Source organism: Leucopleurus acutus, assembly GCF_964270905.1.
Source record: "Leucopleurus acutus genome assembly, chromosome: 3".
Classification (NCBI taxonomy): domain Eukaryota; kingdom Metazoa; phylum Chordata; class Mammalia; order Artiodactyla; family Delphinidae; genus Leucopleurus; species Leucopleurus acutus.
In genome coordinates, this window is record NC_139145.1 from 82,056,576 (window position 1) to 82,070,726 (window position 14,151).

The 14,151-nt window shown below is 41.3% G+C and overlaps 1 protein-coding gene across 7 annotated transcripts in view; it reads left to right on the forward strand.

Moving 5' to 3' along the window:
* The window catches only part of TRIM36 (tripartite motif containing 36), a gene marked incomplete at both ends in the record, with an annotated part of 51,672 nt that overhangs the window by 3,192 nt on the left and 34,329 nt on the right, over window positions 1–14,151 (forward strand). For 2 of the 7 annotated variants that reach the window (XM_082836596.1, XM_082836597.1), the window contains 2 exons: window positions 6,073–6,170; window positions 8,268–8,502. In XM_082836596.1, coding sequence (XP_082692722.1) covers window positions 6,144–6,170; window positions 8,268–8,502 — 262 coding nt within the window. Of the gene's footprint in view, window positions 1–6,072; window positions 6,171–8,267; window positions 8,503–11,744; window positions 11,796–14,151 lie in introns of those variants that run through there. The other 5 variants (XM_082836593.1, XM_082836594.1, XM_082836595.1 and 2 more) reach the window with 4 other exon arrangements.

Here is a 14,151-nt window from a genome sequence, read left to right on the forward strand (position 1 = left end):
TTTTGTAACTCATCTCTTTGGGCTAAAAGAGAGCTTTCCAACTCTGTGGTCAATATCTAGGATTACACAAAGCAGTATTTTCAAACTGTTTTGGTCTCTAGAAAGATTTACCTTATTAATTTTTTATCATCTTCATACACTTCTTTTCCTCACACTATCACACACTTTTCTAGAATCATATAATGAAGATTTGATGACAAGGAACATAGAAGAATTTAAATTCAGTATGCTTCTTTATTTAGCATTTAAACATACTTATATTTATGTATTCACAGCCAGAAAGCACTTCTTGTGTCCCACAGTTCAATAATTACTGTTCAGGTACATCCAAGGAGTACAATAGTTTGAGCAAAATAAAGAGGCTTTGGAAAGGTTACATTTAATTTTAATCGAGAAACAGGTGATGATTCCATTACTTGGTGAATTATTACTTTTAACTTTGAATATCTTTGAGGCACAAAAGATTCAAGAACTTTTATAAACACAAAATTTGCTTTCAAGAAGATGCTTATACTCTGAAAGAATTACGTTTAGAAAATCCTCACATCTCGACTAATGTAAAGTCTTAAACATCTCCTGAGACCAAAACAAACATACCACCAAATGATCTGTTTCAGAAGGCTCAGTAGATAGTTGCTCACACAACTGAATCTAAACTGGGTGATAATACTAAGGTTGTGCACACTGCAAAGTATCCTTTAAAATATTTTTTTATATCTTGGGATTGGGTAAAGTGTGTGTGTTGTGGGGAGGAGGAAAGGTGAAGAGATTTAGATGATAGCAGGATAACTTGAACATAGCTAATTTTATAAATATCAGAATTTTCCTCTGATGTTTTTACTACATTACTCGAAAGATAATTTGGGGGGAAAAAACTGTCTCTGAAACTGCTTTGTCAAAGAATGTTTAAATCATATTTTCTATTAAATTGAAATTGCATGTTAGACACTCCTGTGGGCCTGAGTAGGGATGCTAGAGTGACACCCAGGTTCGAATCTTGGCTCTTGGTATCTAGCCATGTGACCTTGAGGGTATTACTTAATCTCCGAATAGAGGTGGAGAGGACTTGTGACTGTTACATGTCCCCTCTGAAGGGAATTATACCTATTTCACAGGGTTATTGCAAGGATTAAATGAATATTCTGTGCAAAGTTCCTAATACTGTTATTGGCACATAGTAGGCCTTCAGTAAGTAAAGCTGTTACCTCTAGCTACTTTGACAACAGGGTTGGGTCTTGAGACCCCTTATATGCAAACTATGATCATTAACAATGGGAGGTAGAGATGCCAGATAAAATACAGGATGTAGAGTTAAATTTGAATTTCAGTTAAACAACAGATTTTTTAATGTAAGTATATCCCATTCAATATTTGGGACATATACTAAACAAGTTCATTATGTATCTGAAATTCAAATTTAACAGGGTGTCCTGTGTTTTTATTTGCTAAACCTAGCAACCCTAAGTGTAGGAATAATAAGATGTGGTCAAAGGGGACCTGCTAACAACCTCTGAATATTATCGATATTGTTCACACCCCAAGTTGGCTAAGGGACCCCTTTGCCCACCAGTTATGCAGCCAATACACTCCTGCCTTTAATGAGGAAGTGTCTGCCAGAGCAACACTCTACCTCTCATCAACTCTCAAATCGCTGGTCTGGTGCTACCAGTTAGCAGATAAATGCCTCCTGGATTTTCTCTTAAACAAACAAAAGCTTGAAATGGATGGGAAGATAAGGCTTACAAAACATCAAACATGAGTGTACGAAATGAGAGCATCCTAATCGTGTTAAACTGAGCGGTAAGACTCTAAGTGCTAGAGGAACTCAGAGTAAAGGGAGCTGATCAATGAGAACTAGACTAATGAGGATGCAGGCTCTAGATTTGCACCTTGAAAGATGAGCTCGAGTTGGCTCGGCAAGGGAAATCCGAACTTCCTGGCTTGCTGGACTCCTCTCCCCTGAGGTTGTTCCCACAGAAACACTTTATGACAGGTAAGCTTGGCTTGTCAGATGCTTGGGTCAATAATTGGTAAATGTCATTTGTCGTGCCTTCACCTGTAACCTCCCGATACCCAGCAGCTTAGACAGTGCATGTGGCAGTCCACTGTGAAACCCTGTGATTGACTTCATTAATTGACTTCATTGCCACCTTCTTTACTTCCCCTAAGTCCAGGGGCTCTCTTAATTGAAAACCCAGGTTGCTTCCACCAGGGGGCAAGGTTTAGAAGTATGCTGGCCATGGGACCTTGTTGCTTGTTCTTGTTCAGGATATACTAACAGAAGGGTACCCTGGCTGTTTGACCTCTGACCAAACAGATTAAGAGCCTCACAGCACTGACTCAAATATGCACCAGGGTCATTAGGACCTGACTTGGCCAGGAATTTAAGCTCTTGTTGGGTATTAGGAGTCAGTGTGGAAAGAGAGCAAGTCACTTTAGTGAATAGTGTAGAAACTAAAGGGTATCAGGTTTATATTTTAAATGTGAGGTAATGAACATTTATTGAATGTCTGTTTTACCAGACCTGAATAGTGTATGTGTGTGTGTTTCGGGAGTGGTGGTTGATGGCAGGTGAAGGAGGAGAAATTGACCTTTGGACTTCATGAAGCAGATAGATTTGAGACAGCTCACACCCTTGTGATAGAAGAGCAATTACACAACGCCACCAAGCACAAGATATCATAATATAGGCAGGAGTATTGAAGGTCTGTAGACTGGAGGGGGTGATGGATGTGGAATAGGCTTCCTTGTGTTGAATTTTGCCCCATGTTTTAAAAGAAACTACTGGAAAAGAAAGTGCTAGGATACTCCAAACTGGGGAGGGGCAGGCACCAAGGGATGGTGTATGCAGTACAAACTGGGAGAATAATGATTTAAAGAACAAAACAAAACACATCTTTCATGTCATTCCTACATAAACGCCTTCAAATGTCTACAGAGAAGAAGCATGGTAATTCTAGGCCCTCCATACTATACTAGATTCATTTTGAGTTGTTGTAAGAGGATTTGAAGGCTGTCAGAGAGAGGTACGGGGAAAGGAAAGAGAAGAATTAAAAAAAAAAAAAAACCCAAACCACACAGGATTTTAAGTTGAGGAACTGGGAAGGCTCTTGGTATCTTTGATAACTGGGAGGCTGAGATGGATGGATGTTGAGAGAAAGTGATGAGATGCCCCAAAGCATGGCAGCCAAGGGGGGAGAAATGACTAGGCAAATGGGAGGGTGGTCATTTAGACTGCTGGTTTTCATATTTGCTATCTTCTTACCAATATTCCCCCTCCCCCGTTTTGCTTTTAAAAGTATATGGGTTAAATAGTTTAAATAAATATGGATTTAAAAGTTTATGGATTAAGTTACATTAAAAAGTTTCTAGAAGTAAAACATACACATATTATAAAGTGCAAATAATACAATACAATGTGGATGGAAAGTGTCTTCCGCACCTGACTCCATCCCCTTACTTCTCCACAACACTGTTACCAATTTTTGTGCTCCATTTCGGACTTATTTTATTTACTTATTTGCCTATGTAAGCAATATGCCTGCCTGTCTCACCTTTTTTTTTTTTTTTTCCAAAGTGGCAACACACAGAATCCATATAGTTTTATATTTGTTTTACACTATTTTAGAAATCCTTTTCATGGCATGGATGTACATTATGGATAGTTGATATTTAATTTCTATGAAGTCCCCCTGAGATCTTTGTACATGTTTTTGTGCACAATGCAAGTCTTTCAGTGGGAAAGTTATTAGAAGTGGAATTGCTTAAAAGGAGAAACACTGAAATTTTTTGAAATGTTTTACAAAATTTCCCTTCAAATAAGCTGGACCAATCTACACTGTTACAAAAAAGTTTGCAAGTGTCTAGTTTCCCACATTCTTACCAAGTGTATTAACATATTTTTTGAACTTTGAGAATCAGGTGGAAAATAACTCATTGTCATTTAATTTGCCTAATGGAAGGGCTTTCAAATTTATTTTCAGCCAAGTATTGTCTATACAGTTTTTTCTTTAGTTCATGTTAATGAAACCTTCTAATCTCTTTTACTCTGTACTTTCGTTAGTTTTGGACCAAAGCACTATTCAAGTGTGCTGATGTGAGATTACAGCCAAAGGGGTATTGTTGAACCCAAAGACCAGAATTAAAGACAGAAACCGACTTATAATGCTTTTTAATGGTCGAGCCTTTTAAAATCTATATGGGAACATGGTGTAGGACATCATATAGGTAACTAAATTACACACGCATTTTGTTATCTTCCTCAGTTCCCTTCTGATTAGGACGCTTCAGAACCTGTGGGGAGGAAGCAGCCTCAACTCCAGCATGTTCGGCCACGCAGCGGGCATTAATCTGGATCAGAATAGTCCAGTCATTACTTGGCAAGGTGTTCATCCTCTCTGCACCTCATCTGTAAATTGAGGGTATTCCATTAAAGACAATTGCTACGGTCCCTTGCTGTTCTTAATTCTGCACTGCCACAGCGTTATTTAATTGTCGGCTGGAGAAGAGGCTATTACTGCTGACAGTGCTGTGGGAAGACGGCGGAACTTGTCACAGACAGAGACTTGTCCCAAATGGGAAATAAAAGTGGGAAGCGTGTCAAAACCTAAACGGGATGCCGCGCTACAGCTCTGTGGTCCCTTCGCCCAGCTGCTTAGAGCTCCTGTTTTCTCAGTCTATACATGAGATGGAATTATTTAGCCAGCTGGGAGGGCGGTGGCGTGATCTAACAATACGGTTTCCAACAACCCCACGTTAATGTGTTTTCGGTTTGCCTTGAAAACTGGAAGAAACGCGCTTGAACCGCAGCAGGTGAACTTTATGCGGCTAGTCTCCGACCTGGAAAAACGGTGCCTGAACACAGGGCGGGCGCCCACCGCCTGGGTGCGTGGGTGCCGGAGCCGTTAAAGACCAACCAGCTGTCCCGATTTCCCCACACCCTCCGTGCCCGGGGGTGGGAACCGCGCGGCGGCGGCCGGACGCACACACTAGGCGGGGCAGGGAGCTGCCGCCTCTAATTCCCGGCCAGTACCCGGGAGAGGGACCCCTATGCTGCGGCTTGTCCCCGCGCCACTTGGCAAGAACGTGCCGTGCGTGGCAGCGCGGCGCCCTGCTGTGCAAAAGCAGAAGCAGAAAACGAGTGGTTGGTGACCAGTCTGGGAATGTGAAGTTCACGCTACGAATCGGGCCGGAAGAGAAGGAGGAGAGCGGGGCGGGGACAGGGACCCTCTAGGGGAAACCCCCGACCCCGGTTGGGGCGGGGTGAGCTGGGTCTCGCCCTGGTCGCCTCCCCCGCGCGCGCGACTCTGTGTGCCGGGTGCGACGGCACGGGAAGGCGGCCTGGGCCAGCCCTCTCCCTGCCGCCCCGGCTAGAGTCAGGAAATGGAGCTTGTCTCTGAATGCTTAGTCCGCGCTTTAACAAAGCGCACGGAAAGAAAAATGAAGAGCAGAGGGTCGGCGCGGAGCAATGGCCAGGGCAGTAGTCCGGGGCAGCACCTACGGACCGCTCCACCGCGGCCCGCTCCACTGCGGCCCCGCCCCGGCTCGGCCCTCGGCCTCCACCGCCCCTTCCCCGCCCTCACTTCCGACCCTCCGAGACTTCCTACCCGGCAGGGGGCGAAGGTGGCGGCCCGGGCGACAGTGAGGAGGGGGGGGGGAAGGGGCAGCTGCGGTGGCTGAGCGAGCTGGAACCCCGCCGACTGCCACGCCCCCGCCCACTGCTCCGCCGCTGGGCCTTCCACCCGCCCGCCCGCGGCCCCTCCTCCTTTGTGCGGTGGGCGCTGTTGCCCGGGCGACGGCGCCGCCCCGCCCCGGCCCCGCCCTCCACGGACCCCGGCCCGGTCTCCGCGTGTCTGCCCGCCCATCCGCAGGCCGCAGGAGCCGCCGCTGCAGCCGGCTGCCGGGCGGGATTCACGGAGCCACCGTAGGGAGCAAAGCTCGTCTCTCCGCGTCTTTGCTTTTGCCCGCCCTGACCTCCTCCTCGCCGCGTCGGTCCGCTAGTCGGGTCCGGCTGACCAGCTCGCCCTCCGGCTCCGAACCGAGGCTCCAAGGCCGCCACAGGGACCCGCTCACCAGACCCAGCCAGGGGCCGCCCGTCTGCCTGTTTGGATCCTGCCTTTGATGACACCTGGCAAAAGGCTACCATGGAGGGGGATGGTTCAGACTCGCTGGTGAGTGGCGGAGAGGGACGGCCGCCTAACGCCTCGGTGGCGGCGCGCCGGGTCCCCTGGGTCTCTCCCCTCTGCCCTGAGCCGTGAGGGACCCTCTCCCCCCGGAGGAGCGAGGGCGGGCGTGTGGTGGCCCCGCTTCCTCTTCGCCTTTCCCGCCCCGGGCAGGGTTTCGCAACCCGGGGCGCCCCCTTTCTGCTCCTCAGTGGGACGGTCGGACTCGGGGTCACCGGGGCCCGGAAGACTGTGCCACTCCTGTGCGGTGATGGCTCACCTGAGAACCTCGGGGAGTTTGGGCGGGGCTCTTTAATGGTATTCAGATTGTAGAATTAATTCGCTTTAGGGAGTCGGGTGCCCGTCGCGGCCCGGGGCGCGTGTCCCGCGCGTGTCCCGCCTTCCTTTGTCTGGGAGCGCGGTGGCGGCGGCTCTCGAGTCCCCCTCGGACCCTCGCGGGCCTGGCCCGCAGTCGCCGCGATCAGTGGCTCCTCCCCGCCTTTGCCTGCTCGCGGGAGGCGGGCTTACTGCAGCAGCTGTCGGGGTACAAGTGTTTTTGTTTCAAGGGGTCGGATATGCAATTCTTTCCAACTTGCTAGTTTCCCGTCGAACCTCATTTATTTTGAAATAGCTTAATTGGGGGAGCCAGCACATCACATTTCTCTTAATCAGGTTGTTTCCTCTCAATGAGTGTAAAATGAGCACTAAATTTTTCTTTTGCGTAAGAATTGCTTTATATCCATCGTGATTAGCAAGCTTATGCACTGCTCTGTGTACAAGAAAAGTGGAAATGATTTTAGATCTTTCAGTGGGAAGTACACCTCTCATAAAATGGGGCGTGAGAGCCTGTTCTGAACATTCAGGACAATAATTTCCTTTTGAATCAGATGTCAAATTCTTTACGAAATGAGGGAGGATGTGAATATTCTGTATTGTTTGATGTGAATTGTGAGGTGTGGATATCCTCCAAATTTACTAAAACTATGATGTGATGTGGGCTTTTTTTTAACATTGTGAGATGCATCAAGAAACGCTGCATCACAAGACCCATTGACAGTGATAAAGCCAGTTGGCTGAAGTGCTATTGTCAGGGATTATTAAAGCACTTGGTGTCATTTTAAGGGGAATACTCACATGCATTTTTATGTAACTAAAACAAGTGAATTAATTCAGTTTAAATTTTCTCTGTGTTTCCAGTAGTTGAAATGACTGTACAGGGTTATGAGTACTTTAAAATTCTACCATCATTAAAATTGCAGGTATGCTAAATATAGATTCATAGCACCTGAAGTTTGGGATCCGTGGGGAAAAACTACACAGGCAAAGAATGGGAAAACTGGTATGAGGTCATTAGACCTTTTTAGTTGTGATGAGTCTAAATGTTTCTCACTGAAAATATTGCAAGCCTGTAGTATCGAGAGAGCATTTATAATGGTTCCTTCTAATCCCCTATACCCTTTTAGTATTCATAAAGTGCTTTTAAGATAACTGCTTTGATATGCAGCCTGAGAAACTCTTACGTACATTACAGTTGCAGCATGTGGAAAATGGTCACATTTAATGTAGAAAGTTGCAGATAATTCAGCTTGTAAATAGATTTCAAGTAGAGTTCCATGAACATAATGGCTAACCCAGTTTTTACCAGCTCTTGTTACTTGCCAGTTACAGAGCTAATGTGCTAAATAGGAATAATCCTATTCTTAGTGCTATATACTTAATTTTTATTGACGTCCTAAGGATTCCTTTCAATGAAAGGATTTCATTGAAGTCCTAAATCAGTTAATTAATAATGATTTAATAACTTAATAATTGTTGATGAAATATTATGGTCCCCTAATACTTTATGCTAATTTTTCTCATATTTCAGGTTTTCTCTTTTTTTTTTTCTTTAACCATTTCATGCCCCTTCACCTCTAGGCAATGGATAATGAGGGGGACATAATTAATGGTATAGACTTTCATAGCCAAAACGAAACTTCAGACTTTAAAAAAATCTGTTTAATTCTTTTTTGAAAGGTTAACACATGTACTTATACAAGAGGTATAAGCATGTTAATGTATTTACACTAAAAGCCTTTGATTCTGATTTCTTTTTCTCAACTTAAGGTTACCATTAAGAATATTGAAAGAGAGCTCATTTGCCCGGCATGCAAGGAGCTGTTTACCCACCCGTTGATTCTCCCTTGTCAACATAGTATCTGTCATAAATGTGTAAAAGAACTCTTACTGATGCTTGATGATTCATTCAATGACGTGGGATCAGACAACTCCAATCAGAGCAGTCCTCGACTTCGGCTTCCCTCCCCTAGCATGGATAAAATTGACAGAATTAGCAGACCAGGTATGTGGTAGAACCTGGGGTGGTGGAGTTTGGTTATATGTTCAGTGATAATTGTGGAAGGGAAATTATTTTCGTTGTTTTGGGGGTTAATCATTCCAGGTGAATAAATTAAAACTATAGTTAGAAAAGAATCCCTCTCTCTTTTAAAATGAACTTTTAAAACGTCAAAATGAACTTTTATTGTCTTTTGGTATGCATTTAAAATGGATATTGGATATTGAACACGAATTTTGTATTGAACCCATTATTAACTGTGTCTGTATTTTAGGGGGTGTTCTGACCCTGTGAAGTCCTTTATATGAGGAATGAAATAATGGACCACTGAAGTACTTACTAGGGAACCATCTATGTGTGGTAATAGGTAAATAAATATGCAGAATTAAGGGATGAGACTACATAATGCCCAGTTCTAGAAGACTTTTTAGAGGAATGTTATTTGGTATCATTTTATTCCATTTTATTCTTCAGCCATTTTTTAATCCAAATTTTAAAATAAGGATTTTGAACATCAGCTAAACAGTAGTGGAATTCTGTAGTAGTGTGTAGAAGTAGATCTAATTAGATGTATAGCACATGTACTATACCATTATTTATTTATTTTTAAAAATAAATTTATTTATTTTTAAAAATAAATTTATTTATTTTTGGCTGCGTTAGGTCTTCATTGCTGCGTGTGGGCTTTCTCTAGTTGCGGTGAGCGGGGGCTACTCTTCATTACAGTGCATGAGCTTCTCATTGCGGTGGCTTCTCATTGTGGAGCTTGGGCTCTAGGCACACGGACTTCAGTAGTTATGGTGCGCAAGCTCAGTAGTTGTGGCGCATGGGCTTAGTTGCTTCTGTGGCATGTGAGATCTTCCCAGACCAGGGCTTGAACCTATGTCCGCTGCATTGGCAGGCGGATTCTTAACTACTGTGGCGCCAGGGAAGTCCTATACTATTATTATATAGCCGGTGTTTAAATTTTTTCCTATAGGGATGGTGTTTCTTTCTTCTGAACATCTGTTGCAGGATTAATGTAGATCAAAATTAATTTAAAATCATTGGGAACAGGGCCACTGGGAAGTTAAGGGCCAAAATCGGCAGTAAGGGTCAAGGGGAGGTAGAGGTTTGGGTAGAAATACCACAGCATCATGTTCAGCACTTCCTTCCTATGGAGGAGAGTCCTCGAGCGGCCATGAGCACCAGACTTCAGGGCTTCAGCTCTGCCCAGTTTGGACTTTGAGGTTTTCAGTTTAATCCTTTTGTCCACTCTGTCCATTTCTCCCTCTTTAGTATAGGAGTAACTTTTTAATATTGTAAAAAAAAAACCCTTTTTTTAAAATCAGAAAAGAATCTTTTTCTCCTCATTTGCATTTTAGAGAATGCCATCTTTTTTGGTCCATGCTGTGATATGGAGTCTCCTTGGGCAATATTTGTGTCTATGTGCTCCATCAGAGAGTGTATAAGAGGAGATTTGTTCTAAGAGTGGTATTATGATATTTTAAAAACATGAATTTTTTTAAAATGGTAATCACCAATTCCTTGGAGGATATTTTACACACATAAAAATTATATGTATATACAAAAAAGGGAGCATTAGGTAACGATGGGAGTGCAGGATGTATGAGGTTGGAGAGGGTTATGCTCTTTGTGAAGTCATCACTTTTATGTTTTCGTCCCTGTTAGGAAACTGGCATACTGAGGAGGGGAGGAAAGACAGTGATAGCTTAAAATCATTCTACCAGATAAAAATTCATACTCTGTTGCTAGATCCTCATTGGATAATTAGGGACCCTGGCTTGATTGACCAAGAAGATTCACTTTTTGTATATTAATATTCAGCACAGACCATTAAATAAAATTGTAGTTAAATACTAGTATTTCTACTGATCATTAGATTGAGCTCACATGTGTATTTCATGTATTTCATGAAATTCTGTGTTTTATATAGGCTTTGAATCTTAAGATTTGGTTTTTATGTGATCGATATAAAGTATGAATGAAATATAGATGAAAAATAGTTAACTGTTTCTGTTTTCAGGAACTTAACTAGCACAGTAGTTGGTAGATGTTTAATAAATATGTGTTGAGTGGATGTTGAATGACAAACGTTTGCTATAAGATTTGTACAGAGCCATAAATATAAGCCATGATGGCTTATATTTATCGATGATGGCATTTTTCCAGAACAAGAGATCAAAACTAGATTTACCGAGATGTTCCTCCCTCTTCTTTAGGAAGAGCCCTGTTAAGCTGTATTATGTCCTCATGGGGGGCAAGTTAGAAAGCTTCTCTGTGGAGATCAATTATAGGACATAAGAATATTTGGTGAAGGGATGACTGCAGAATATGATGGCTGCCTTGTGGAAGAGTAGTAGTACTCTGGGTATATTCACAGCAAAAATTCCAGATCTGTCCAGTACACTAGCCACATGTGGCTGTTGAGTGCTTGAAACACATTAGTCTGAATTGAGATATGCACTTGTACCTCTTAGAGTGAAAAAATGAATATAACATACCTCTAATAATTTTATATTACATTTTGAAATGAGAGTTTTTGGATATATTGGGTTAAATATGTATTACTAAAATTAATTTCACTTGTTTATTTTTACTTTTTTGTGGCTACTGAAAACTGTAAAATGACATATGTGGCTTACACTTTCACACATATTCCTTTCAAATAGCATTGCATGGGTCATTTGACAGATTTTAAAATAAAAGGATGCCTTGAAAGGAGAGTAAGATTTGTGTGTATAACACTAGCATGTTAAATTGTGTAAAAATAAAAGAGCTATATAAGTGTTCATTTTTGGTCATATATATGCAAGCTTTTCTCCCATTCTGTATCACCTGTTGTCATTAAGATACAATCATTAGTAGTAATGTTTATTTACTGTGTTGATTTAGATCACTTAAAAAAAACCAGAAAAGAGATGCTTGATTTTTACTTTATATATTCAACAGTTTTCAGAAGTGTGATTGTTTAAAAATACAAATCTATAGGATAAAGTATAGGTCTCTTAAGTGATGCACCAACAGTGATTAATTCTGAACCGTGATGGGATAAGCTTGATGACTGTTTTACATTGGTGGCTTTATATAAATACCATGCGTACCAGGAAAAACATTTTTTTTTTACTGTTAATTCAGTAATTGTATTATGTGTAGGACACAGTTACTGCTTTATCTTTTGTTAACATGTTGTGAATCTTCTCTTTGAAATTAAATTCTAAATCCAGCTTTCTGTTCATTGTTCACAGCATCACAACGGAGATCTTTGGGGTGGAGAGGTAGAAAATGCTTTATTGCTTGTGTGGCCGCAGGCAGTATAGTGTTAGATTTAAATTAAATAACTTTATATAGATAAAGTTTTTTTTTTAAATAAATATCAGTGGTCAAGTCTTCAAAATCATGTAGAAAGTGAACAAATTTGGCTGACATGACTTAAAGGTCAACAGGACTAAAATTCCAAACAATTTCTGATGTTTTTAAATGGAGCTCTGATTATTAGTGCTTTCATTTTGCCATGTATACACACACACAGAGACACACACACACACACACATGTCCATTATGGGATATTTTTTTTTTTTTTTTTTTTCCCCCGGTACGCGGGACTCTCACTGCTGTGGCCCCTCCCGTTGTGGAGCACAGGCTCCGGATGCGCAAGCTCAGCGGCCATGGCTCATGGGCCCAGCCGCTCCACGGCATGTGGGATCTTCCCAGACCGGGGCACGAAGCCGTGTCCCCTGCATCGGCAGGCGGACTCTCAACCACCGCGCCACCAGGGAAGCCCCATTATGGGATATTTTTAAAGAAAATGACATCCCCTTGTTTTTTTTTAATGTTACCTTAAAAATGCTTTACATTTACTTAGTGGAACAAAGCTTACGTTGACAGCCATATTACCCTTCGGGAGGTTAAATAAGCCAGTACTTTCTTCTGTATTTAAAAATTTACTTAAAGGTATTGATAATTTTTGTAGTTAATACTATAATCTTTGCTTGTTTATGCGTATGGTGTATTTTTTGTTTTTATTTTAAGGTATTTGGGTTCAGAGTTTTAACACTCAGGTCTCACTTGTGGGTAAATAACGTACATTGCTTTTGTGTGAAAGGTGGGCCAACCCATTTTATTAAAATAATTTTTTTTTTTTTTTTTTTTACTCCAGTTGACCTTTAAAGTAAAATTGGCTACTTTTTTTCAGGAATGCTGGTGATACCTTAAATTTTAGTGGAGAAAATAAACACCTGAAATGTATCCCTTTTCTGGTTTCCTCACCTGCTTCTACATGCCTTGATTTTAAAATCTTACAGCCACTTCTAGAAGCCACGTGTAATCCATTCTCTTACAGGCTTTAGTGAGTCCCTGAGAATTTTAAGTGTTGAAAGTTAATAATTAGGAGGAAAGATAGGAACAGTTTGCTTAAAAAATTACCTTGTTACCTACTTTTGCTTCAGAGGGTAGTCGAGAAAAAGTTTTTGCAGTTTGAAAATGCTAATACTCAAAGGGTAAATGTAACTCATAGGCATCAGATGGTCAGAATGTGGAAGCATTAAGGTGGAAGCATAAGGCATCAGTCCAATGCACAACACCAGGAAGCCCAACGTGAGTGTCCAGCATGAGGAGAAATAGTCTACTTAACGTGTCCAGGTGTTAACAGTGGGGAAGTTGTTTGCAGCCAGGATATGGGAGAAGATGCAGCTGGCACAGGTTTGGAACCTGTTATGAATTGACTCTCTTTGTTTTGAAATACTTTATTATTCTCTTTGATCATTTAAACGGTAAAACATATGATGGAAAGCTGACTTTTGGGGGGGGATTTGCTATAAACGAGTTTGAAATTTTTATTGCGTCTTCATTTTATAATGGTGTCGTGGTTTATGCTTAACTAGTTTAATCTGTCGTTGAAGTTAAAGGTATGGGGTAAAGAATTGATTCTGTGAGGTGGCAGTGTTCAGATAATTAGCAAATATTATTGACCCCGCAAATGGAGTTTGACATAGAAAATTGCATTGCTTGGCCTATATTGCTTCTTTACCTTTCTAAGACATCATTACTTTTTTTCCCCATTATATCATGCTGCTGGGTAGTACTGTCCCATAGACCTTTCTATAATTATAGAAATGTTTGACCATGCACCATACAAGATGGTAGCCACTAGCCATATGTGGCTCTTGAGAATTTTAAATGTGGGTACTACAACTTAGGAAATGAATTTTAAATTAAATTTTAAATAAATTTAAATAGCTACATTTGGCTAATGTTTACTATATTAGCAGAGTTATAGAGAAATGTTGATTCTGTTATGTTTTTTTCTTAGTTCTACCATCTTGATTTTTTTCCATCAGGCTCACTTCCCAGAATATCCTTAGATCTGTCCTGTTTTCTTTATTGCCCTGAATATATATTCTATTGATTGTTTTTATGAAAACAATGGTAGAAGTTAAGACAGATGAAATAAAAGTTCTTTAGCAGATATATTGATTTAGTATTTTGTCTGATATAAGAAGTTCAGTGTGATGCTTTATACCTTGTTTTTTTAATTATAAAAACAAAAGAGGTTTACAGAAAAGGGATAAAACTTTTTTTCTAAAATTTCTGAACATGAGGCCAAAATCTGGGTGTCACCAGTGTATGTGTTAAAGCGTGATTTTACTGGCATAA